Source organism: Adiantum capillus-veneris, chromosome 2 (assembly GCF_014529385.1).
Source record: "Adiantum capillus-veneris isolate H3 chromosome 2, ASM1452938v2, whole genome shotgun sequence".
In the NCBI taxonomy this organism is placed as follows: Eukaryota; Viridiplantae; Streptophyta; class Polypodiopsida; order Polypodiales; family Pteridaceae; genus Adiantum; species Adiantum capillus-veneris.
In genome coordinates this window covers 155,682,832-155,710,122 of record NC_140932.1, presented here as the reverse complement: position 1 = coordinate 155,710,122, position 27,291 = coordinate 155,682,832, and the positions used below count along the sequence as shown (strand labels likewise).

General features: G+C 42.0%; 1 protein-coding gene and 1 pseudogene across 1 annotated transcript; one reads left to right on the top strand and one right to left on the bottom strand.

Annotated features, from left to right (window-relative positions):
• Nucleotides 1-19,891: 19,891 nt before the first annotated feature.
• LOC147463909 (uncharacterized) lies at nt 19,892-21,356 on the bottom strand. The gene has a single exon (XM_086529734.1). It carries the CDS (start codon nt 20,109-20,111, stop codon nt 19,902-19,904), a length of 210 nt encoding a protein of 69 aa, XP_086385860.1. The 5' UTR covers nt 20,112-21,356; the 3' UTR covers nt 19,892-19,901.
• Nucleotides 21,357-21,416: 60 nt separating this feature from the next.
• On the top strand, nt 21,417-22,555 carry LOC147463908 (uncharacterized; annotated as a pseudogene).
• Nucleotides 22,556-27,291: the final 4,736 nt, after the last annotated feature.

The window sequence follows — 27,291 nt, the reverse complement described above, 5'->3', positions numbered from 1 at the left end:
CTAGTTTCTTCTGCAGGTATGTTGTCTAGGTGAAGTAGCAGTTCATAGCCAGCTTAAGCCTAAAACAAAAATTCATAACAACAATTTTTGAGGCTCATTTCAAGACACACTATTGCTAGAGGTTTATGGTTTTTCAAGTGGTGTGACAATCCTGTTATCTGCTTAGCACTTATGGTTTTGCTACAGTTGGTCATGGGGTCCAGCAAAGGTATTGTATTTTTTGGATCCCCATAGTTTAAAATAGAGAAGTTCCATTGTCTCACATTTAAATGTGTGTGTTCCAATAATAATATAACATAAACACCAAAGAATTTTTTCATATTACAAAAAACACCATGAGTAGCTGATTTACAACCATATCTACCATAATCCACAACCTTACATAACCATACTCTTAACAATATCCGGCCATAATTAGTCATAACCTTATTTCACAACCAACCATTTAAACCGTGTCTAGCCAATTTGATCAATTTTACAAAGGATCACAACACTAAAACAACATAGACCATATTTGAGCAAGAATAGTAAGCTGAGTACCGAACCCATAAGCTCATCAGCAGTAGAATAGCGGCTGCGGCAGCTTTTAAAACAAATACCACCCACAAGTAGGTCAACCCTACCATATAGGGTCCTTCTCCAAGTGTTAAGAAGAACTTCAATCATTTTTAAAAATTTTTTAAAAAAAAGAAATTTAAGGCAACATTCATCCAGTATTGCAAGAGGATACCTCTATTCAATGATATTTTTTTTAAAACATGCCTATGACAGGACCGTATATGTGCGTTGTCAAATATCCCTACACTTGAAAGGGAGTCACAAAACCAAAGCCGCAGACACCAAGTAGGTGCACATGCATCAATCAAAAATTGAAAGCATTTCCTAAAGGTGAGTAAACCAACAGTGCCGTAGACAAAAACGGCTCAGTAGAAGTTGTCATTCATTGACACATTACAGTAAATGCATGAGAAATATTACCATAACAACAAGTGAATCACAACACATCCAACCAATATGGACAATAGTCCATAATAATGCTATAAGTCACCTGAGATTGATTTGGAGCAGCCAAGTACACAATAGTCTGCTTATCCTTGACCTTTGCCATATAGCGGACTACCTAACGCTACACCCTATGCGGGTAAAACCCTCACAATCCCAATGTACACAAGAACACACGTGCACCTCAGAAACACACAGTACCAATGCTAAGTCAGCATGGAAGCTCACCTTTATAGGGTTTGGAGCCAGTGGCTATATTCCTTTACATCTGCATGGCGGGCCTAGCTTTAAGAGGGAGAGGATACAGCAGCGCCACCTTGTGCAGCGGCCACCTTCCATCATAGTAATATGGCGGGCCCAGCTTCAATAGGGAGAATATACAACAATTCCTCCATGTACAGAACAAGGGGGAAGAGAGAGAGAGAGAGAGAGAGAGAGAGAGAGAGAGAGAGAGAAAGAGAGAGAGAGAGAGAGAGAGAGAGAAAGGGTAAGAGCACTTAGAGGGTGCCATGGCGCAGATCTGCCAAGGGGGGAGCCACCATGAAATAACGCAGAAAATGCTAGAATAAACAGAGCAAGGAAACTCACCAAACTTCATAACCCATTTAATTACTAAGAGTTGAATGGCTCCCCCCTTGGCGCAGATCTGCCAAGGGGGGAGCCACCATGAAATAACGCAGAAAATGCTAGAATAAACAGAGCAAGGAAACTCACCAAACTTCATAACCCATTTAATTACTAAGAGTTAGGTACCATTAAGGTATCACATAATGATACCTTTTTAGAAAATCACCAAGTAAATTCAAGCCCGTAATTCACCAAAGGTTCCTAGGCCAACAGTCCCCACCTAATAATACCAAGGAGATAGCATCATGCTATAACTAGCCATGTGTGTGTGTGTGTGTGTGTGTGTGTGTGTGTGTGTGTGTGTGTGTGCGCGCGCGCGCGCGCGTGCGTGCATGTCTATTACAAGTGTATTCAATTGATTATAATCTCTAACTTTGCTTACTTATATTTCAGTGAGTGATTGTCTGTGCATGTGCGTACACACGAGCGCACATGCGAATAAGAGTACACACATGCAAATGCATTTGTGTAGGTATATAGTGTATTTTCAAGTGAGGGTGTGTTTTAATTTTCTTGTGTGTGTGTGTGTGTGTGTGTGTCCGCGCACGCGCGCACATGCACATGCTCACGCACGCATGGGGGTGTGCAAATACATCCAAAAATATTTTTACAAACATTGCAACAATTTCTTTATAATATATTAACATTGATGACAAAAGCTTTGAGTTAAACAACACCTGGAAACTTATGGCAAGAAGTAATGCACATTCCAAATCACCTTGCAAAGTTGTGGCAAGAGGTAATGCCACGTTTCAAATCACCTTGCAAAGTTGTGGCAAGAGGTAATGCCATGCTGCAAATCACCTTCAAGACTATGATGTTTGTGTGGTACCTTGATGAATGATATAGTGCTACAATATATGCTTTGATTGGCTTTGCAACATATGTAGCTATCACAGAACTATTGTCATAATAATCAATATCTAATTCTCCTAAATGATTTTCTCATATTAAACTGATCATTTAATGTGGGGAAGTGCCAAGGGAGAAAAAGCTAGAATATTGGTTAAGCTAGCAGACCGGCCACAGTAGGGATCCAAAGGAGGGAAAATAGGGATCCAAAGGGGGGGCCATCTGCAAAAGAGCCATGTGAAACAATGGGCCAAAAAGACCCTAAGGTTCAGCCCATTAAGACTTCCAAAATGCTAAGGTTCCAAAATTCAAAGGTTGTGGCCAAAGGTCAACCCTAGGAAAAATTGGATGCTTAGTGTGTGCCCTAAAAGTCTTTCTACATCCCTACATGGGAGGGGGCGAGCCCCAAAGCTAGGGGATGAGAGAGAAAGCCACACACACACACACACAGGCTCCCTTTACACAAAGGGAATGAGGGACACATGTCAGCTCCCTAGGCCAGATGCCCACAAGGTGTGCCCAGTTCCTATTGGAAGACCCTTGAAGTGGACCAATGAGAATTAAGCTAGAGTAAATCTAGTTTAATTAATTTAAAAACATTTAATAAAAGAAACCAATGAGAATTAAGTCTCCTAGAAGACTATTGGGCAGTCTCCCAAGGGGTCCAATGAGCATTCAGGAGCCCCATGGCTTGCCTGATTCCTATTGGCCAGGAGGCAAAGGGGTCCAATGAGAGTTTAGTTTAATTATTTAATTACCTCAAGCTCTCACAAAAGGGGAAAGGGGGACACATGTCTAAAGGCTATCACTTATGCTGCTTAATCCCTATTGGCTTGACCTGGGGAGGTCCAATGAGGCAAAGGCCAGACTTATTTAGCAGCTAGGGCTCGCCCAAGAGAGAGGGGGGGCTGATTTTTGCTTGGCATTGACACACACACTCTCACACTTGACCATGTGTGAAGGGAAAATACTCTATCTCCTCCCAAGCTTTAATGGAGAGCTCATCACCTACTCCAAGCTTGTGAGATAGAAGCCTACATCAACACTCTCTTGGCATGTGGATGCAAATCCAACCAAGAGCCAAGCTTCAATGCATGCTCATCTTCTCTACCAAGCTAATTACTAAGCTAAGCTATGCTAATATGAGTGATTATGTGAGGAGATGTACTTCTTTCTCGTAAGATACTTCTTTTTCCTCTCAATCTACTCTCATACCCTGCTAGCTCTCACCATCTTCGAAGGTGTGTGAGGTCTTGGGTCTGAGAACGGGGATAATTCAAGTTGTGTTTGATTAAGTGTTTTGCTTGGTGTATGAAGCTTCCATCTTCATTGCACTAGCTAGTCTTGAAGGAACACAAAGAATTGTATTGTACAATGTCTCTCTTGATGGGAGAAACCATAATACAAAGCCTTTTGGAGGGGGGACCGGCTCCATGCAAATCCGGTCCTCAACTGTTGTCAATAGCTTAATTGCTCTCTCTTTTGAAAGTATTGTCGATGCTATCTAACTAGGTGTTATGCTTTTTTGTTGCTCTCTCCACCCAAGCACTCTTGTAATTCTCATTAGGAATCAACTCTAATGAAATGCCCACTATGTTCATGCTAATTTCCGCTACACATAAGATTTTAGACCATTAAATGTTACATTGGTATCAGAGCTCAAGGTTTCTCTTTTCTTGCTCAAGAAGGGAGGTCCTCAAGCTAGCTACAAATGGTTGGTATTATTAATTGCCTGTGAGTAAGTAGAATAGGGATTTTTCAGCCTTGCAGTGCGCCTGCCTTTGTGCAGTTAACGGGGCATCACCGTCGAGAGCTATGGTCTTAATAGTGGAGTCCTACGGGGCTTGCCTATGGCTTAACCACTATTGAGCTATTAGAAGCTTGACAGGAGCCGGTGCTGTCTTGGTGTCGAAAGACCCTCTCTTCTATTCCTTGCAATTAATGGTATTCGAGCCGCGGGTACAGTAGCTTGAGTGCTTTTTCTAAAGGGGTAAAGAGGAGTAGCAACTAGGGCTTGAAGTGCCAAAGTACACCTAAAAAGTTTACACCTAAAAGTTGTTAGAATGGCTGACAATAGTAAAGAGAGTGAAATTAATGTTGATAACTTTGATTTTGCTCATGAGCAAGCTACTAATGATGCTTCAATGCTTGTTAACTATCTTGTTTCTAGGCTTCAACAAGCCATGGGCAATCCATCTCTCCAAAGTGAAGTGCAACGGCAGCTCCGCGCTCACGTGATTCTCCAAGCTCATCACCATGACGAGAGAACACCTAGGAAGCCTCCTTGTGAGACTACCAAAAGAGGTCTCTCTCCGATTCGTGAAGAAGAAGAGAATCCATATGAAGGGCTCAAGAACTTACTTCTTGATGATGCGTCTCCTTCCCAAAGGAGAACTCAAGAGCCTCCACCAAAGGAACGAGAAAGAAGCGAGTCTCCCGCCACCTCGGCGGAGATGGCTCCACGAAGACGGCGGGCTAAACGCTCTCCATCACCACCAAAGTGGAGAAGACCATCACACTCTTCTCCACGCCATAATTCAAAGAGGGATGATAAAAAGCAAGAGAAGAAAAAGGCGAGAAAGAGGACACCCTCTTCTCCATCTTCTTCATCCTCTTCCTCTTATGAAAGCTATGGTGAAGACGACAAAGATCAAGACAAGAAAAAGGCGAGAAAGAGGTCACCCTCTTCTCCACCTTCTTCAAATTCTTCATCTTCTGAAGAAAGTGATGGTGCAACTTTTGAACCATCAAAAAGAAGAGGCCATAGGAAATCATATGCCGCATGGAAGAGGTCGTCCAAACTGAAGAAATTCAAAGAGGGAGGGAAGAGCATCTCTTTCCTTACCTATGATGGCACCTTCGGTGCTACAGACAAAGTTTTGGCCTTTATCCAGCAATTCGATGCAGCGTTTGGAGATGAGGGCTTCACGGAGTCCTCTAAGCTACGCCATGTAGCTATGCACTTTCAAAAGTCCGCCAGACAATGGTGGTCTAGCCTACGAGCCAACGGTGAAGCTCCACGAACATGGAAGGCTTTAAGAGCTTCCATTATGAAGCAGTTTTTGGCCACCGATGCCAAAGATAAAGTACTCACCGAATGGCGAAGCTTAAAGCTCTCTCCCAATGAATCCATCCACAAATATGTAGACAAGTTTTGGGACCTACAACTCAAAGCCACTGTCTTCAAAAAGTTGGATTTTGGAGAGCAAAAGCAACAATTTTGTGCGGGCTTAACCGAAGAAATGGCGGAGTATGTCAACTCCCAAAGGCCACGTACCATATCGGTGGTAATACACCATACTATGGTGGCCTCGCGAATCATTTTCCAAACGGGGGGTAAAAGAAATAATAAGCCCCCGGAAAACAAGGGTTCCAATGAGCCTAAGGGGAAGGACAATGTCCAAAAGTCTCCTAAGGGCAATTCCAACAAAGCTAAAGAGAAGGGAGTTTACAAAGGAAAGAATAAACTCTCTCCTGAAGAGCTTGAGCGTTATCGTAAAGATAACCGGTGTTTCAAGTGCGGCGAACAAGGGCATGCGTACCGCGCTTGTCCCCAAAAGAACAACCGCCAAGATCCTCCTAGAGCTTCTTTGGTTGAAATCCAAGAGGAGGAGATTCACCAAACTCACCACAAAGGATCTCCTCTATGCCATGCTTGGGGAAAGGTAAGAGAACATGATGCTTTTATTCTCTTTGACCCTGGTTCTACTCACAATTTCATATCTATGGAGTTAGCCACCAAGCTAGGCATACAATCCTATGAGATGGGAGATATCCTACCCGCAGACAGTGCCTTCAAGGGGCAAGAAGCTTCAGTCACTCCCTTAATCGGGAAATTGAGGCTTCATGTCCAAGGCTATGTGGACAAAGAGGACTTCTTTATCTCTCCTCTCAAGCATGAGGATGTAATCCTAGGGGCACCATGGTTTGACCGCCTGGCTGCCCATGTTAAATTTCCTGAAAGGAGAATCTCCTTTAAGTTCAGGGAAAGGTACATGTATATAGATGCTAAGGAGATGGGTAACACCATCCCCATTGTACATACACCAGCTTTCAACAAGTCAATAAAGAGCTCTATTTCCGTGTACATGATTTTTGTTAAAGATTCTCAAAATGAACCTAATGCTTTAGCAAAAGAAAATAAAAGCAACCAAAAGGAATTAGAGTTATCCAATTTTCTCAAGGGGTTTCAAGATGTCTTTATTGACGACATCCCTTGTGAGCTACCTCCTAAACGAGGTAATGACGACCATGCAATTGAACTTCTTCCAGGAAGTTCACCGCCTAACAAACCTCCTTATAGAGTTTCTCAAGCTCAACAAGAGGAGATTATGCGGCAAGTGCATGAGTTAATTGAGAAGGGCATGGTTAGGCCTAGCTCATCTCCATTCTGCTCACCTGTGCTATTAGTGCAAAAGAAAGACGGCACATATCGTATGTGTGTCGACTATAGAGCACTAAATAGGATCACTATCAAGAATAGGTTTCCCGTTCCAAGGGTAGAAGACCTATTTGATAAGCTACAAGGATCGACCTACTTCAGTAGGATTGACCTAAAAAGTGGCTATCATCAAATAAGGATAGTTGATCAAGACATTGTAAAGACCGCATTTCGTACTACATTTGGTCTTTACGAATACATTGTCATGCCTTTTGGCTTGACCAATGCACCAGCCACATTCAACCGCTTGATGGAGAAGCTGTTCAGGCCTCATCGAACCTTCACTGGAGTGTTCTTTGATGATATTATCATCTACTCTAATTCATTGGAGGAACACAAGCAACACCTCCAGGTAATATTTCAAGTTTTAAGAGAGAATAAACTTTATGTTAATCGAAAGAAAAGTGAATTTTTCTTGCAAGAGATTCAATATTTAGGTCACATTATCTCTCAAGATGGAATCCAAATGGATCCATCCAAGTTAGAGGTAATAAAAGGATGGCCTAAACCAAGGAATCTTCATGAACTAAGAAGCTTTATAGGTATGTGTGCATACTATAGACGCTTCATAGAAAAGTTCTCACAAATTGCGGGACCATTACATGACCTAACAAAGAAAGATATGCTCTCCCACGGTGAATTAGGGATTGGCAAGGGTTGAAGCAATCCAAGTTGCTTCCCTCTATCAAATTTTGTCTTTTGACATACCACACATTTGGAAACATACTCATGTATGTTCACTTTCATGGTAGGCCAATAGAAATATGTTTCAATTCCCTTTAGGGTAGACTGAATCCCTCTATGCCCCGCATATGGGGGAGCATGAGATTCATACATTACTTTCTCACGTAGTGAGTTAGTAACGCATAGTCTATTGCCATAGAGAAGATAACCATCTTGTAAAGTAAATGGTTCTTCTTTCTTCCCTAATGCAAGGGCTAAAATCACATCTCTATAATCGGGATCAATAGCATACTCATCTATCATTGAAGATAGATCATTGTGAGTTGCTATGGAAACCGCATTCACTCTCGGTCGTCTTGAGAGTGCATCGGCTACTTGATTATGCTTGCCAGCAATGTGAGCAATATGAAAATGAAATTGCGAAAGGAAATTTGCCCACCTCATTTGTTTGTCGGAGAGCTTGGTCTGCGTCATGAAGTACTTAAGACTTTGGTGATCCGTTCGCAGAATGAAAGGAGTCCCCAATAAATAGTGCTTCCATGAGTCTAAGGCATGTAGAACTGCAAGGAGTTCTTTTTCGTATATGCCTAGAGCTTGCTCAACAAGATCGAGCCTTCGACTCTCATAGCCTATGGCGTGCCCTTCTTGGAGTAGAACAGCCCCAAGGCAATCACCACAAGCATCACATTGGACCTCAAATGGTTTTGAGAGATCCGGTAGTGTAAGCACAGGTTGAGAGATAAGCTTTTCTTTAAGCTTTTCGAAAGCATTGTTCTCCTTAGCAGACTATCAAAGCCCATCAAATGGCAACCCTCTTCATTTCACAAATTTTCAAGTACCATGGCTTGCCAATGTCCATAGTGTCGGATAGAGATCCTAGAATGACCAGTAATTTCTGGAAGGGTCTCTTTGAGAATTTAGGAACAAGGCTAAACTTCTCTTCGGCCTATCATCCACAAACTGATGGCCAAAGTGAAATAGCTAACCTAACCATTCTCGATCTACTAAAAGCCTATGTAACGGAAGTAGATCAAAGATCCCAATGGGAGAAGTACTTACCTTTAGTAGAGTATGCTTACAATAACACTGTACATACTTCCACAGGAAAAGCACCTTTCGAGGTAATTGAGGGAAGATCAAAAAGTCCCTTGCTACTTAAGGTACATGGGAAGATCTTCGCTGCAGATGAGTATAGCCGAGACCTACAAGAATCTTTCCAAAAGATTAAGGATGCTATCTCTATCTCACAGCAAAGGCAAAAGGCTGCTGCTAACAAGCACAGAAGAGCCCAAGCCTTTAAAGAAAACGATTGGGTCTTGTTAAAGTTTCCCAAGGCTCGATTAAGGCACACGACGGGCAAGAATCCTACGGGCCACCAAAAGTACTATGCTAAACTAGCAAAAAGGTACTATGGTCCCTTCCAGATTCTTAGGCCAATCAATGAGATGGCCTATCAACTTAAGTTGCCCAATCATTGGCTCATACACAATGCTTTTCATGTGAGCCTCTTAAAGCCTTACAAAGGAGAGCCACCTCAAGAACCAACTATTGAAGACCCACCGGAGATCGAGGACCACGAGGAGGTGCTACAGCCCGAGTCCATTCTCCGACATGAAGACAAGGTATTAAGAGGCGGTAAGACTATCCGACGATATCTTATTAAGTTTAAGAATTATCCTTTTGAAGATGCTAGATGGATGCAAGGCATACAATTAAAGGATAACCTAAACCTTGTCAATGCTTACAATGTTTCCCAAGAGTAAGCAAATGTACAAAATGTTAAAAATGAACAAAAATTTTTGTCTTATAAGACTCTCTTTTTCTTTATTTGTGCACAAAAATGAAGTAGTATGCATGCTTAGATCAAGTTTGCGGAGACGACGTCTCCCAAACACCAAGTAGAGCTTGTCACTCTACTATGGAAGACTGATAGGACTAATGTGCAGACATGCTTGCGGCAGCCTCAGGCTCTCAAGCGCCAAATGGACTAGTCATCCATTATGGAATGATGTCGTAGGGTAACATAGGGATCCTCTACCCGCTAAGAAAAGGACTCATGCATATGCTTTATCTTCTCTACACCATAGTCGAGGACGACTATGATTTCAAGAGAGAGGTAATGTCATAATAATCAATATCTAATTCTCCTAAATGATTTTCTCATATTAAACTGATCATTTAATGTGGGGAAGTGCCAAGGGAGAAAAAGCTAGAATATTGGTTAAGCTAGCAGACCGGCCACAGTAGGGATCCAAAGGAGGGAAAATAGGGATCCAAAGGGGGGGCCATCTGCAAAAGAGCCATGTGAAACAATGGGCCAAAAAGACCCTAAGGTTCAGCCCATTAAGACTTCCAAAATGCTAAGGTTCCAAAATTCAAAGGTTGTGGCCAAAGGTCAACCCTAGGAAAAATTGGATGCTTAGTGTGTGCCCTAAAAGTCTTTCTACATCCCTACATGGGAGGGGGCGAGCCCCAAAGCTAGGGAATGAGAGAGAAAGCCACACACACACACACACAGGCTCCCTTTACACAAAGGGAATGAGGGACACATGTCAGCTCCCTAGGCCAGATGCCCACAAGGTGTGCCCAGTTCCTATTGGAAGACCCTTGAAGTGGACCAATGAGAATTAAGCTAAAGTAAATCTAGTTTAATTAATTTAAAAACATTTAATAAAAGAAACCAATGAGAATTAAGTCTCCTAGAAGACTATTGGGCAGTCTCCCAAGGGGTCCAATGAGCATTCAGGAGCCCCATGGCTTGCCTGATTCCTATTGGCCAGGAGGCAAAGGGGTCCAATGAGAGTTTAGTTTAATTATTTAATTACCTCAAGCTCTCACAAAAGGGGAAAGGGGGACACATGTCTAAAGGCTATCACTTATGCTGCTTAATCCCTATTGGCTTGACCTGGGGAGGTCCAATGAGGCAAAGGCCAGACTTATTTAGCAGCTAGGGCTCGCCCAAGAGAGAGGGGGGGCTGATTTTTGCTTGGCATTGACACACACACTCTCACACTTGACCATGTGTGAAGGGAAAATACTCTATCTCCTCCCAAGCTTTAATGGAGAGCTCATCACCTACTCCAAGCTTGTGAGATAGAAGCCTACATCAACACTCTCTTGGCATGTGGATGCAAATCCAACCAAGAGCCAAGCTTCAATGCATGCTCATCTTCTCTACCAAGCTAATTACTAAGCTAAGCTATGCTAATATGAGTGATTATGTGAGGAGATGTACTTCTTTCTCGTAAGATACTTCTTTTTCCTCTCAATCTACTCTCATACCCTGCTAGCTCTCACCATCTTCGAAGGTGTGTGAGGTCTTGGGTCTGAGAACGGGGATAATTCAAGTTGTGTTTGATTAAGTGTTTTGCTTGGTGTATGAAGCTTCCATCTTCATTGCACTAGCTAGTCTTGAAGGAACACAAAGAATTGTATTGTACAATGTCTCTCTTGATGGGAGAAACCATAATACAAAGCCTTTTGGAGGGGGGACCGGCTCCATGCAAATCCGGTCCTCAACTGTTGTCAATAGCTTAATTGCTCTCTCTTTTGAAAGTATTGTCGATGTTATCTAACTAGGTGTTATGCTTTTTTGTTGCTCTCTCCACCCAAGCACTCTTGTAATTCTCATTAGGAATCAACTCTAATGAAATGCCCACTATGTTCATGCTAATTTCCGCTACACATAAGATTTTAGGCCATTAAATGTTACAACTATGTTGAATGGAAGTAAGAAAATAGTCTTTCAAGCTCTACAATGTAGTACAACTCAAGCTCTCTTGGTTGGCATCCATCACTCTTTTCCTCCTTTTATCCTCATATTTCCTTAATCTATTGAAGAATAGAGTAACTTAGCCTTGAGCCGACTAAAAATCAATATTAGCCAATTACATGAAATGGTAAGGGGAAAAAATCAGTAAAATATACGAGAAAATAGTTCAAAATCCAGCAGGTTTGAAAATTTCTATTAGTAGTTTCAATTTGTATCTTTACATGCAGGAGACTTGGCCGCTTAGGAAAAAAGTCTTTTTTGAACAATGTTGACCTCTCTCTCTCTCTCTCTCTCTCTATATATATATATATATATATATATATATGTGTGTATGTGTGTGTGTGTGTGTGTGTGTGTGTGTGTGTGTGTGTGTGTGTGTGTGTAGAATATACTAAAATTATGCAGAGGAAGCTTCACTCGGGCATTCTAAGAAATTAGAATGCAAGAAAAGTCAAGACATGTCAAGGATGTGAAATGAAGGTGAAATAAAGATATCCATTCAATATTTTAAAACCAAAATAACATTTAAGGTAAGTCTCAATAATCATCACTGAAAACATTGAAAGTATGTCAAACTCAATTCAACTCTGCTAAGGCTTCTTTTAGGGGGGGGGGAAAACTAGAAAATCACAATTTTTCTCCTAACTTTGAGAGTGGAAGTGTGCTTTGTGTGTTTCTTTTTGGCTTTCTAAAAGAAACCTTAGAGGAGAGTTGAGCTAGGAATACTTTCAATGTTTTCAGAGATGATTTAAACTTACCTTAAATGTTATGTTAATTTAGGGTTCTATGTGGAAAGATGTTCATCCGAACAAACACTACAAGAGCTGGTGATGAGAGGGGACATTTGGGGGGCATCCTACTCTGCTTATGCTATGTTGTTGGATGCTCAAGTTTTGTCCTAAATGAGGAGCTGATGGAATTATGTCCGGTATGGTTTACGTTCAAGGGATTCCCACTCTAGCTAAGTGACTTTGTGGATTCCATTGTTGCCCTACTTGGTAGGGTTCTTTTTGTTCCAAAGTTGCAATGGGTAAGATCGGTCTTAGACTTAGTCTACATCCTGTGGAATTTGAGTAAGCTAATCCCCAAGTACTTGGACCTGAGTATGGGCAAGTTTGGCAACTTCCGGCAAGAGCTTGTGTTCTTCTCATTTCCAAATGCCTACTACAAATGCCGCAAAATTAAGGAACTACCCACATCCCAATGGTCAAGACGAATTGGATACGTCTCACTAAGGAGGTCAAGTCTTATGCAAATAGCAAGTGTGTGTGAGTGTGTCTGGTGTGTACAATTTGTCAAAAAAATTCCAAGAGAAGGGGTGGGGAGTGTTTTTCAAGTTTAAGAAGGATAGACATGTGTGTGACCATGCATAAGTTGCACTTTTGAGTGCTCACTTCTCATTGGACCAAGTTTTAGGCATTCCATTTGAAGGCTATTAGCAAGTTTGCATCAATTGAAAAGAAAGGGCTTGCTGTAATTTTGCTCCCTCTCTCTCTCCTCTCTCTCTCTCTCTCTCTCTCCAATAGGAGCTCTAGAGATAGACTCTAAGGTCAAAAGCTTGGCTATGGATGCAAATCCAAGCAACTAAAAGATATTCTTCTTCTTCTCGTCATCTTCTTCTATTATGCTAAGATATGTTAAGAGCTTTCTCATGGAGTAATCATATACAAATTACTATTCCTCTTGCTTGAAAAATACTTCTTTCACCCTCATCTACCTCTTAACCTGTAGTTCTTTCTCCTTGCTAAGGTGTTCAGAGCTTGGGAAGGAGGGTTGCACTATAGAATCTTCACAAACACCATTTTCTTGGTTCAAGGAAAGCTCGGCAAGAGCACAAGCTGTGTTGTAATCAAAGCTCTCTTTGAGAGAGAATTGTAATACAAAGACTTCTTGCAGGGGGAACCACTCCAAGGAAATCCTCATCAAGTTGTCAGTCTTAATTGTGGTATCTCTTTGAATTATGTGCATGGTTTTAATGTTATAATGTGTGAATGTGCAATGCAATAAGCCTGACACAGCCTCTAGTCTCTAACAATTCACGAGTCAAATTTGATGGTTAATTTGTTTTTTGTTGATATTTTACCCTTGGGATACTTGGGAATTTCCTTAGTTGTGCACTATCATGGTGGGATACTCCCCTACCACATAAGGAGTGGGTGGCATGATTATTTGGGTATTTCAATGACTCTCTCTCTCTCTCTCTCTCTCTCTCTCTCTCCCATGTAGGCATCATGTCTTTTCTAGCGAACCATTCAGTCTCCCATCCTTGCTCAATGTGGACTTTGCTTCATGGCTTCAGCTTATGAGGATGAGTCCCTCCCCCATGTAGGCATCATGTCTTTTCTAGCGAACCATTCGGTCTCCCATCCTTGCTCAATGTGGACTTTGCTTCATGGCTTCAGCTTATGAGGATGAGTCCCTCTTTCTCTTATTAAGTAATTGGACTTTGCTTCATGGCTTCAGCTTATGAGGATGAGTCCCTCTTTCTCTTATTAAGTAATTGGACTATAGACATTCAATACTTGATGCAAGAAATCATAAACAGAATATTTCATTAACATTCGGTGCAGGGGAGTTTCCCCTTCTCACTTTTTGATTTCTTTTGATTTTTTCTATGGAAAAGTTGGTGAGAATGATTGGGAAAGGAATTATGCGTGTCGTTTTGTATTATTTACTTAGCCTATGGATGAGTCCCTCCTTCTATAGGCATTCAATACTTGATGCAAGAAATTCTAAACAAAAGATTTCATTAACGTTGGGTTCTCACTTCTTCATTTCTCTTTATTTATTCTGTGGAAAATTTGGTGAGAATGATTGGGAAAGGAAGCATGCTTGTCTTTTTATATTAATTACTTAGCCTATGGAAATTTTACTTCTCTTTTATTCCAAACTATATGAGATTATGAGTGAGAGGAAGATGACCTTGTGGTATTACCATTTTGTGGCCTTCATGCTCTTTGGAGGGAGGGAGAGAGAGAGAGAGAGAGAGAGAGAGAGAGAGAGCAAGCAATGCTTGGATTTGTTGGTTGCTAAGATCTGGTGGTCTTTTATGCTTTTTAAACTCCTCAACAAGCAGAGAAGGACAAAACCTAGAAGCTCCAAAAACGTTTTTGGCCCTATAACTTCTACAAATGGGCTAAGGTATCCTCGTCCAATGTTATTTTCCCTCTATGTGAGTGAGTGCACAGCCATTGGTGGACTCCTATTCCACTGAAGAACTCTTCTAATGTTAGTGCACGGAGATAGCTTCCTTATAAGCTTCCTAAGGTCTAATAATTATCTTATAACTTTTTGAGTCATCTTCCTAATTTCCCATTTTCAATAAGGTCAAAACAGGTTTTTTTTTTACTTAATAATTATTAAAATAAGTATCTTATGACAATATATGGTATGTATTTATGTGTGTGTGTGTGTGTGTATGTCTCACTCCCTCTCTCCCTCTCTCTCTCTCTCTCATTTTTTTTTTCTAATGGTGAACTTGTTAATATGTCATTCCAAAAAAATGGTATAATTGAGCATACATCCACATGCAGCATGCCTTTGCGCACACACATGCCCATAGGTAGCCAATGTACAAGTTGATGAGTGATGGTGCTAGCAAATAAGCCCATGGCCATTGGTGCCAAGGCCTCTCCTCACTCCATAAACACAAACAAAGCCTATCCGGAATACACAGCCACGTATGGCATGAACACAGAATCGAGCCAAAGTTCACCATCTCTCTCCTCAACCTCACTAAAAAGCTTCACAAGTTTTCCAGTCTAATTGACTTTGAGTACCTCTAGTAGATTGCCACTAAAGTCGTATCGCATAATGAGGGTATGTGGCTCTCCACCCAAAAAGAACCCATAGGTTATCTTAATGGATATGGGAAGCTTCAAAAGGGAATGCCTCACCCAAGGGCTATTGAAAAAGGAACATAAAAAAAAAGGCTCTTCTTTGAACGGTAGCTACCCAAATGTCTCCAACTTCATAAATTTTGAACCTTTTGCCGGTAATTATACTAAAATTTGTAACAATTTCCCAGTTTTCTTCAAGGCAAGCTCAAAATCTAACCATGATTTTAGGATTTCAGCCGGTTAAAATACACTGGACCCGGTTTTTTTCTAACATTGGGCTGGAGTATATCATTGCATAATACTCAAGTCATAGCTGTAAATGATGTATGACAATCTCACGGATGTAGGTGAGTTCCTTATTGAGTGTAATGACAACCTTAGGCCATAGATGTCATGACCTTTTTTGCAAGGCCAGGGGAACCTCAGGACTAAGTAACACCCATATTTAAGAGAGAGAAGGGGGGGGGGGGGGGGGGGGGGGGGCAAGGGGATCAAAGGCGGAGAAGCTCACGCGCGAAAGCAGAGGAGATCGCAGCCGCAACAGTCAAATAAAAAACTAAACCTGGATGGGCACTAAACCTGGACAGCCTGGAAAATGCATGTTAACTTATAATATAATGTTGTAAAAACGATTGTGGGTACACAATGCATGCGCGGGTGAGGTGGTTAGCCTATGTGTCCCTAAACCCGGATGGTCAGTCTCGGGTTCAAATCGCCCCGTCACGCCTCATTTTTCTCGTTGGCCATGTTTAATACGCCTTGCCTTTTTGCCGACATGCCTCGTTTTTCCCGCGGCCAGGTTTATTGCGCCTCGAGATCCCGCCCTGCAGACCCGATCGTTGATCCCATTACTCCAACCCGCATTTAATATGGGTCACTTAGTCTCATGGCCGAGCGAACGTCAAAGTATAGACATGAAATTCGGAGAAGCATTTTTGGGTGGTGGGTCATTTAAATGAGTGAGTGTACATATCGTAGCATTTTTCAAAGGGGTGAATTTTTCTCTCACATGGCAAGAGCAGAACCTGTTTTACACATGTGAGTATTTCACTAGGAAGAATTTTTCTCTCACATGAGAAAATTATGTTTGCTCGTGGTGCATGATTTCTTCTAAATGGGATTTTTTTTTGCTGCCGTGTGTGATTTTATAGTGACTAGTGATATATATTATGATAGGATAAATTAATTTAAAAGGAATCGTATAAGGTCAAGATTCAAGTCGTATTACAAAGTCAACCAAGACTGATTATACGAGGGCCGAGACAAGTATACCGATCTGAACGCGCTTGAGCTCAGTTCTGGTCGACCGATTTCAAACGGGCATCGGACGTGTCGGATTAGCGAACAGCGTGCAGCTTGTATCTTCCCCTGCGCCTACGTGAGAACGTTGCGGCAGAAGCCCCTTCAATACAATACAGGGTCAGCCAGGACTAATTAATTCATCTAATTAATAAACATGCCAACATTGAAGTTGGAAGAGTATTCCTACGTGCAGAGGAAGACCAAGCCTTACTATAATATTCTACTGCTATATAAGGAGGAGTGGGCGTCTGCAGCAGCAGCAGCGTCCCAATCCAAATAAGCTTTAATTAGACGTACGTAGCGAGTTGTTAACTGTAGCGCCTGCACAGATCAATCTTCTCTCCGGCCTGCTAATCAAACGTAGCTAGCTGTTAATTAGTTGTACTACTACAAAATTTCCTCAACTCCTTGCTAATAATTTGTAGCAAATCTCCTCCGCCTGCACTGTGTAAAAGTAACTTATGATTTTAATAAGTGTGGACTTCTTTCCACCTACCTCTTTTCCCAAAGTCCTTACACCTAATTCCCACATGGACCCCTTTTACCTATGGAAGTCTCAACATGTCTCTATTCCCACCTACCTATAACTCACATGTGATGGATAATCCTCACTCCCTCAACTTGTATATAAATCCCATTAGCTGCCCTCATTTGTAACAAGGTCTTGACTCTCCATTCAAGTGCAATCTATTGTCATTGCTCTATTTCTATCTTGCACTCTCTTATGTCTTGACATTAGCATATTAAGTAATAGTGATATTAATCACATTTAAGTTAATCTCTAAGTTCTCACATGGTTTCAGAGCGATAGAGCTTAAGATTAATTTTTTTAATTAGCGCTAAGAATATTCCATCTGTCTAGCCCACACTTGAAGCCTCAGTCTCCATTCTTTTCAAGGAATCCGGAACCTCGAAAGATGGCCGATTTAGCTTCTTCATCTTCCGCATCCACCTACAAGCCCCGCTACATTATCGACAAGCTTAATGGCACTAACTACCAAGTGTGGAAGATTCGGATGGAACTCTACCTCACGCAGCTGCAACTTTGGGACGTCACGTCAAGAGTCGAAGAGCAACCTGACCACCCCGAAGACCTCGAAGACAAAGATTCAACATTCTTCATCGACACCTATAATACTTGGCATAGTAGAAACAATAGTGCCATGATGGAGCTCATTCTCCATTGCCAAGATCAGCAAGTCCAAATGGTGAAAAAGCTAACTACTGCTAGCGCCATTTGGAAGTTCTTCGAGAAGAACTACGAGCACACTGACCTCGTCTACCAAGTTTCCCTGATCAAGAAATTGGTAAACACTACCATGCAAGAGGGTCAGTCATCCTCCAAGTTTTTGGAGACGTGGCAAATACTTCTAGATGAAGTACTTATGTCAGAGCTTGCCATCCCTGAAGAGCTTCAAAGTATGCTCTTATTGGCTTCTCTACCTGCATCATGGAGAGCCTTTATCACTACACAAGCCACCACGGCTAACTTGCAACTACAAAATCTTGTAGCCAAGATCCATCAGGAGGAAACGCTTCGCGACCACACTAGCAGCTCGCAGAAGTCCACGGCACTTGTCACTATGACAAGAAACTCACGCCCTTACAACGGCAAGAAGCCTCAACATTCGAGCCCTCCTCGACAACACAATAATTCTAGAAGAAAGTCGCAATTTCAAAGCCACCACAATCACCAAAATTCAAAGCAATGCGCCAATTGTCATCGCTTTGGACACCTCACAAAGGACTGTTGACAACCACGCTATCAAGGTAATCCTCCTATCTCTCACCCTAATCTATATCCTTCTTACTCTGAAGGGGGGACACGCCATGGCCAACCATCTCCTTTTATTTATGGTCAATCTCATTATGCTGACATATCTACTTATGATAGCCCATCTTATCCTTTGCAACTATATGCCACCACTATAGCTACTTCATATCCCAATATCTGGCTTCTTCATACGGGCGCCACCCATCATATGACATATCACCTACACTGGCTATCCAACATCACTTATCTAGAACACCCTCTAGAAGTATGCCTCGGTGATAACAGCATCCAGCTCGCCAAAGCCTATGGAGATGTTGTCATTAACCTACCTAATGGCCTACACACCACTATTTCTCACGTATATTATGTCCCTGGTCTCAAGAAAAATCTCATCTCTGTCAGCGAGCTAACCGACAATGGCATCATCATCAAATTCGTGCAAGAAGGCTGCCACATTTCGGCACTAAACAAAGATGGTCAGTATGTCACATTTTTGGTCCCCAAAACTGGGTGTCTTTATCCATTGGGTGACTCATCGCCTGCACATGCATCTGCATCATCCATAAAAACACAAGAAAACACACTCAAATGACATTATAGACTAGGACATATTTGTCAACATATTTTGCACCAACTCACTCATCGCCAACTTGCACTAGGTCTTCCCAAGCACCTCACTCACATCACACTTTGTGAGGGCTGCATTCTTTCTAAAGCACATCATGTCCCATTCCCCACTTCATCATCACGAGCCACTGCACCTCTCGACCTCATCCACTCTGATGTTTGTGGCCCATTGCCCGTCAACTCCCTCACTAGCAATAAGTATATGCTTACTTTTATAGACGATTTCTCAAAATACACAACTACTTACTACATGGCCGAGAAATCCTCAACCTTCTCTCATTTTTGCACATTCAAGGAATTAGTTGAAACTAAACATGGCTGTCATATTAAAACTCTCCGCACAGATCATGGTGGGGAATACACTTCTCATGCATTCAAAGATCTATGTCTTTTTGCTGGTATTCGACATGAATTCTCCATCACTGACCACCCACAACAAAACGGTCGTGCTGAGCGCAAGAATCGCACACTATTTGAAGCTGCTCATGCCATGCTTCTTCAAGCTAGCCTCCCAGACACCTATTGGGAAGAAGCTACCGCCACTACATGCTACATTCAAAACCGCATTCCATCCACCCGCAATCCTACTACTACACCCTACACCCTCTGGCACGGTCACCCACCTCATCTTGGCCACCTTCGCATCTTTGGAAGCATTGCATACCCACTTGTGACGCAACCTTTATCAAAACTATCACCACGTGCTCAACGCACAACTTTTGTCGGCTATGGTGATCGCTTTGGCATCAAGGCATACCGCCTCTATATCCCAGACCATCACAAGTTTATCTTTGCCCGTACCGTCATCTTTGATGAAGAATTCATCATCTCAGGCAAATCTTCTCATCAATCTTTGTTGACGGCCTCACCCACACACACACCCATGCAAATTTCCCACCCTTCTAGGCACAATCTTGAGCCTCCCTTCACCATCCAAAGGCCTTTCCTCATCGCCCATCCACCTCCTCGTGTCTCGCATTCTCATGCACAGCCAATCGGCAACACTCCTGCACCACCGCTTGCACCCATCTCCTCACAGTTGACACCATCACCAACACCGTCCGTCCCGACTACCGCTACTTCCATCACACCGCAGACACTCGGTGCTCCACCTCGTGAGCTCCCATCACCTTCGCTACCGGTCTCACCTTTTTTCCACAACTCCCACGAAACCTTGCCAGTTACTCCCATCCCAGAAGATGTCGACGAATTCGAGCCTCATAGCTCTACTTCTGCCACCTCGCCATCGCAACACACTTCGGCTATACACTTGGACCAAGCCGCCTCTAGCTCACATGGTCGCACCCACTCTCTTCACGAGATCTATGAAGCCACCAATTTCTCTGTTGTCCTCATTGATGAAATGATTCTTGAACATCCACCAAAGCCTCTTGAAGATGCCCTTCCCCTCTCTGTTCTCGATGCCCTCGCTTCTAGTGAGAGCAAGGAGTGGCATGCTGCCATATTGGATGAACTCTAAGCCCTCAAAGAAGCTAACACTTGGGAGCTTGTGCCACCTCCTAAGAATCATAACATTGTCTCTTGCAAATGGCTATTAAAGAAGAAATACCACCCCAACGGCTCAGTTTATCGCTACAAGGCACGCCTTGTCGCTTGCGGCTTCACTCAACAACAAGGTGTGGATTACTTCGACACCTATTCGCCAGTACTGGGTATGACTGCATTTTGGCTTTTTATTGCACTTGCTGCTAAGTTTAATCTTCTTTTACATCATCTTGATATAAAAACTGCCTTCTTACATGGCTTGCTCCAAGAGCTCATCTATATGCTACAACCTCCTCATTTTGAAGACCCTGACCACCCTAATTATGTATGTAAATTGCATAAGCCCATTTATGGCTTAAAACAATATGCACAAGAGTGGTACATCCGCATGCACCACTACTTGCTCAAATGTGGCTGGGAACGTCTTATGGCAGACTACAATATCTACATATGGCAAATCTCTAAAGGCATGGCTATCTTAGGCGCATCAGATGACATTCCTCTTCTTGGCACATCGGAGTACATGCTCTGCAAGCGATTGACTGCATCTCTCACACCTCATCTCGTAATTTGAGTTTGATCCCTACTGGATGAACTTCTCATTGAGGGGGGATAGCATGTATCTACGACATGGCTACTTCACAAAGCTTTTTTGTATCTACGACATGGCTACTTCACAAAGTTTTTTTTGTTCATCAATCCCAATGTGCTACAACGAGAAGTCCACCCTTAAGGGGGGATGTAAAAGTAACTTATGATTTTAATAAGTGTGGACTTCTTTCCACCTACCTCTTTTCCCAAAGTCCTTACACCTAATTCCCACATGGACCCCTTTTACCTATGGAAGTCTCAACATGTCTCTATTCCCACCTACCTATAACTCACATGTGATGGATAATCCTCACTTCCTCAACTTGTATATAAATCCCATTAGCTGCCCTCATTTGTAACAAGGTCTTCACTCTCCATTCAAGTGCAATCTATTGTCATTGCTCTATTTCTATCTTGCACTCTCTTATGTCTTGACATTAGCATATTAAGTAATAGTGATATTAATCACATTTAAGTTAATCTCTAAGTTCTCACACACTGTTCATGAGGCCATTGCTAAAACCAGCAGAGCCGGTGAGGTTGAATAACACTGGAGTAGCTCTTCATACTGATATTGTATCTAACGATCAGGACGCATATCATCATGCACGCGAATGCCCACCTCTCTCTCCGGAGCACACAGCGGCCTACGACTCCGATGGCGAGCTCGACGTCGTCGATCAAGCTGCAGTCGAGGACGTTGAGGATATTGGGGAGGATGCGGCGGAGGTGCTGGAAGAAATCCTGCCATTCATAGAGATGGCAGAGGCCGCCTACAAGAGCTCCAGCATGAAAGACCAGTTTGAGATGGTGGAGCGTAGCCAGCTCATCCACAATGTCATCGACACCACGCATCTCTTCGGGGGCGTGATGGGCCGGACGGACACGGAGGTGCACGTCAGTATTCTGGACGATGAGAGCGTGGTGATGGCCTTCCGAGGGATGGAGCCTACCGAGTGGAGCACGGGGTTCGCAGACGTGCTCACGGATTTGGCAGAGGGCCAAGAGCCTGTGAAGCTGTATGACGGCGCCAGCGACAAGGCCATCCACACCTCACCCACAGCCATCCGAGCACACCGGGGCTTTCAGCTGGCATCCCCTCCCAAAACTTGTGCCTGGTGCTACAAAATCTGGGCATGCAGCCGCACGACGTGCGTAACGTGATGTGCGTGGGCCAAAGCTTGGGCGGTGCTCTAGCCATGCTGTGCGCCAAATGGTGCCGAGAGGTGGCCTTCCCTAGTGCCATTGAGAAGCGAGTGGTAATGGACAGCGGCATGAGCTACCGGGTGGTCAACAAGCATGATGTGGTGCCCTCCGTTCCCAACCTCCTGACGTACCCGGCCTTTGCCTCTGCCTATAAGCATGTGTCCCAACCCATTTACCTCTATGAGGACTCGCTCGGCCAAATGTCATCCCACTTGGGAGGCCGCCGTCCACGCAAGCTCCATTTGGGCTTCTCTGACCATAAGACAGCTTATTACATAGCCTCCACGAGTGCGGTGCTTCACTCGGCGGGCTTATTAGCTGGCCATGGGTAATTTCTATCATGAAGATAATTCCCGCCATTCTATGGAAGCTTGACTAACACCAATCATCTATTAGAAGATGTACATGATTCCTTTTGTTGTGACTACATTTGGCATACATTGTATGGTCTTCTCTCTTTTGTAACCGACCCACCCAACCATAATTTGTTTGCTCACCCAATCTAGTGAAATATATATATATATATATACATACTTTTGTCAATTAATTATTATGCAAAGCCATGATTGAGCTCCCTAACTCCATAAGAGAAGAAGATGAGCAAGCAATCACAACAAAAAAATTCAAAAGCATGTTGATCGCCCCTTGTCTTTTGCTCTTATGTACATTTTTTATTAGGTTATTAATGAAAAGACTCTTGCATAATCTGCAACCTCTTTATTGTTAGATCTAATACTTCAAATGCTATCACTTTCTTCCTATCAACAATGCTATGACTTTCTAACTACTTGTCTATCACCAATGTGGATGTTTGTAAGCATGGATGCTTGATTGTGGGCATTGGAAGTAGGCATGCTAACTTGCTTTGCTTAAGAGAGATAATGTATAAAGATGATATATTCCCTAGATTCAATATTCTAAAAATAGTCATGGGAAAATTGATAAGATGCAATCTTCTTTGAGTGTGATTGGCATCTTGTTAATGTATTTGCCGACAAGTTCAAGGCCTTTGGATTGTTGGATGGACATGAGATCATAATGTTGGGCCTACTAGGAACAGGTAAAACAAAAAAAAAAAAAAAACTTGTGTATTGAATTTGTGTAGCATAAAAGCTAAATAGATAGCAAAGTCTTATATTTGCTGAATCATGTTATTGTTGCAAATATTGGCATTCATAACAAGAGGATTGGTAGCCAAAAGAAGGAATGATAAGCATCAATTTGCCCGGACAATGTTTGAAGGCCCTCGTAGAGGTATAAAATTCTCCAGTGTCCCAGCTTTTTGACCCTTTAGCCAGTACTAAAATAACTTGCAAGTGGTCGTTTCTGTGCAAAGACAAAAAAGACTTATCCTTGCTGAGAGCAAGCCCCCGTAGGAATGGGATCCCTTTATATAGGACCTCAACCTCCTTGTTTGATGGATTGTAACTTAATAGACGACTCCTATCATTGCCCAAGAAAGATGCAAGAAAAAACTATCGTTTGTAATAATTGTTGCTATTGTCTATAAACTAAATAATGTCATATGGTTGACCTCTACGTCAACTCGTGCGCCCTGATGCAATACAACTTCTGTTGTGGGCTAGCACACACTTCAAGGTCTACATATGGAACTCATGCATAGAATGAAATCTGGTGGTGCATTTTTGTGAGTGCTTTCCAGGTATGCAAGGTGAGATTGTAAGATTCATTCACAATGTTTTTGTCAATTCTTGAAGCAAATTTTGTTGCTTGGCAAAAAAACTGTGTTGATTTTGGTGAAGAGAATACTCTACTAGTTGATAATACCCTATATAAGTGTTTTTTCAATCCCTGTGGCACTTATTGCATTGTGCCAAAGTTTGGCTCACCAAATGATACAAGGCGTGCACCATTTCTTACCCACAGGCTATGCCCATGGCTATAGAACTACCTAAAAGTAGAGGATAGAATTTAATTTTCTAGGACAGGGGATGTGTTCAACACATGGTGCAGTAATATTAGCTATTGGAGTAGGGAAGAAAGAATAACCATACAATGTGCAATTTGGTATCTTCTCTATGGAAATAGGTTATGCGTTACACATAGCTTACGTAAAAAGGTTATGTTGTACGACTCTCATATTCCACCATACCGGGCTATGTTGCCAAATGCATAGTATGTCAAAACACAAATTATGAGAAAGTGTGAGTGCGCGAATACGGTGCGTGTGCGGAGAGAGAGAGAGAGAGAGAGAGAGAGAGAGAGTACACAGGATGTGGGTGGAGCTCCCAAATTTCACTGTATGAGCACAATGTGAGAGTGAGTGACAGATCCCTATTCTTTGTATGTATAAAGAATAAGGAGATAAATGTGACATTCTCCCACTAAAGGCTGTGTGTCGGTGGCGAGAAGACTAGTCTACAACTAGTATATACAAGAGGTGAGAGAACACGGCTCTCAACCTATGCCCACTGGCTCACTCTGTAACCGCTCTAGATATGTGATTCCCCATGGGAAAGTATATCCATGCAGTTTTATCTTTGGCTTGCCCAAATCCATTTATAAGAATATAGACAATAGTAGGCCAATTTACCAAGCAAGTGCATTTTAAATTCGTCAAAAAGACTATTAATGCACACCATATGCAACCCTCTTTATCTCACACATCTCTAAGTATCATGGCTTACCAACATCTATAGTATTCGGTGACAGAGATGCAAGAATGACTAGGAATTTTTGGAAGGGTATCTTTGAGAATCTTGGTACTAAGTTCAAGTTCTTCTCAACCTTTCATCTCCAAACGGATGGCCAAAGTGAGATAGAAACTTCAACTATTATTGATCTTATTAAAGACTATGTTACAGAAATAAATCAAAGATATCAATGAGAAAAGTATTTACCCTTAGTAGACTATACATACAATAACACTTTCCATACTTCTATAGGAAAGGCACCATTTGAGGTAATTGAAGGAAGACCCAAGCTCCCTTTGATAGCCAAGACACTGGGGAAGATATTTTCTATTGATGAGTATAGTAGAGACCTTCAAGAATCTTCTCAAAAAGTTAAGGAAAATATATCCATCATGCAATAGAAGCAAAAGGCTACTGCTAATAAGAATAGAAGAGCTTTGACCTTCAAAGAGAATGATTGGGTATTGCTCAAGTTTCCCAAAACTTTCCTAAGCTAAACTATACGCAAGGGGACACAAGGACGCCCAATGGGTCACCAAAAAGATTATGCTAAGTTTACAAAACAATATTATGGCCAATTTCAAATTCTTAAGTCTATCAATAAATCAACTTACAAGTTAAGGTTACCTATCAAGCACGTGGCTCATTCATAAAGCCTTTCATGTGAGCCTTTTTAAATCTTATAAGGGCAAGCCGGGCAAAGAATCAATAATTGAAGAATTGCACGAGTTTGAAGGCCATGAAGAGATCTTGCAACTAGAGAAGCATTCAATGACATGAAGACAAGGTTTTAAAAAGTAGTAAGACTATTTGACAATATCTTGTCAAATTTAAGAACTATCCTTTTGAAGATGAAAGGTGGATGCAAGACAACAAGCTAAAGGATAATGTAAACATTGTAAATACTTACAATGACTCCTATCAAAGGTAAGAACCAGTTACAAACAAGTATGGTTTATAAAAATGTTTCCTTGTTTTGACTCTAAGATTTCTTTTAAATGCTCATAAGTTTTAAGTGTATGCTTACCACCATGAGTCATGCTTGTGATAGCTTAGTCTCTCAAGAATCTAGTAGACCTTGCCAATCTACTATGAACTAGAGTGCTTCGTTAGCTGTGTTCGTATCAAATTAAGATTAAATAAAATATTGGAAACTATATATGCCATTTTAGCACTTCTCGAATGAAATGGAAAAAATTATTTGATGCTATTAATTTATGTCTAAGATATTTATTAAATGGGAGGAGAAACTTCAAAACAGACGAGAGAGAGAGAGAGAGAGAGTTTTTTATCCGAAAATGGGATATCGATCATAGTACTTCAAAGGGTACCTCGCAAAAAACCACAAGGAGGGTTAGAATTTTGTCAAGCTCAATGTTTGTGATCATACAAGATGTCAATGTTAATAATTGTTTGTTGACCATTTTCATGTTTCCAAAAAAAAGAAAAAAGTGCAAGTCTCCGTACATGGGGGAGTTTGCACAATCCTCCCCAATTTTATAATACGAGGGAACGTGCCATTCCCACGGCAGCGTGCAATTTTCAGTGCATTCATTAACTGCGTTCTCAGTGTCAAAAATCAAAAATTGATAATGCTTACTCACCACGGGATTGAATGTCTCCCGTTGATGCAATTCCTTGCATCAATAATGTTGGGTATCGTGCGTAGAGCCACATGCCTTCAAGATGCATGCATAGGTGATTGCATCTGGAGAGAGGCCCTCACCTCGCATCTATTGAAAGAGAATTAGAGATTTCTGGCCCTGCCCCCATGGGAAAAATCTTACATCCACACTCCAGATCACAGGAAGCACGATAATTTTATGCAACAGCCCGTGACTAGTAATCTCATCATTAATTCTCTCACCCAAGTCAACATCTTTCATAAGACTACACACCTTCAATGTGCAAGCGTAAGTGATTGCATTGGGACAATTGGAAAGAGGCCTTCGCTATTCCATGAGAACAACGAAGTACTTTCTTGAAACAGCCACATTGGGCTTATCTGTAATACTGATGACAGTTCGGACATGAGAACTTCTCATGCTTTTGTGAGTCTGTTTGATGTGTTTCACGAGTATTGCTTCTTCTCTAGAGTTGTTAGTGGATTTGTTGCCTTTCTGTGGACATTGTAAGGGCACCATATTTGCCATACATATAAAGAAAATCCCTACTAAGAACAACTTGTTTCTGAATAGCTTGTGACTGACTAGCACTCTCATCATAAATTCTCTCACCCATGTCAGCATATCACGAAGTGTTTCAAGATGCTAGCATAGGTTCTTGCTTCCATAGATGATTGCATTGGAGAAAGGCCTTCTCCTTGCATATTCTTATTGCCTTGAGGAGCTTCCTTGCCAACATCCTGCATCGATTCGAAGTGATTACCCAACTTGTGGTTTTTCTGTGAAGGT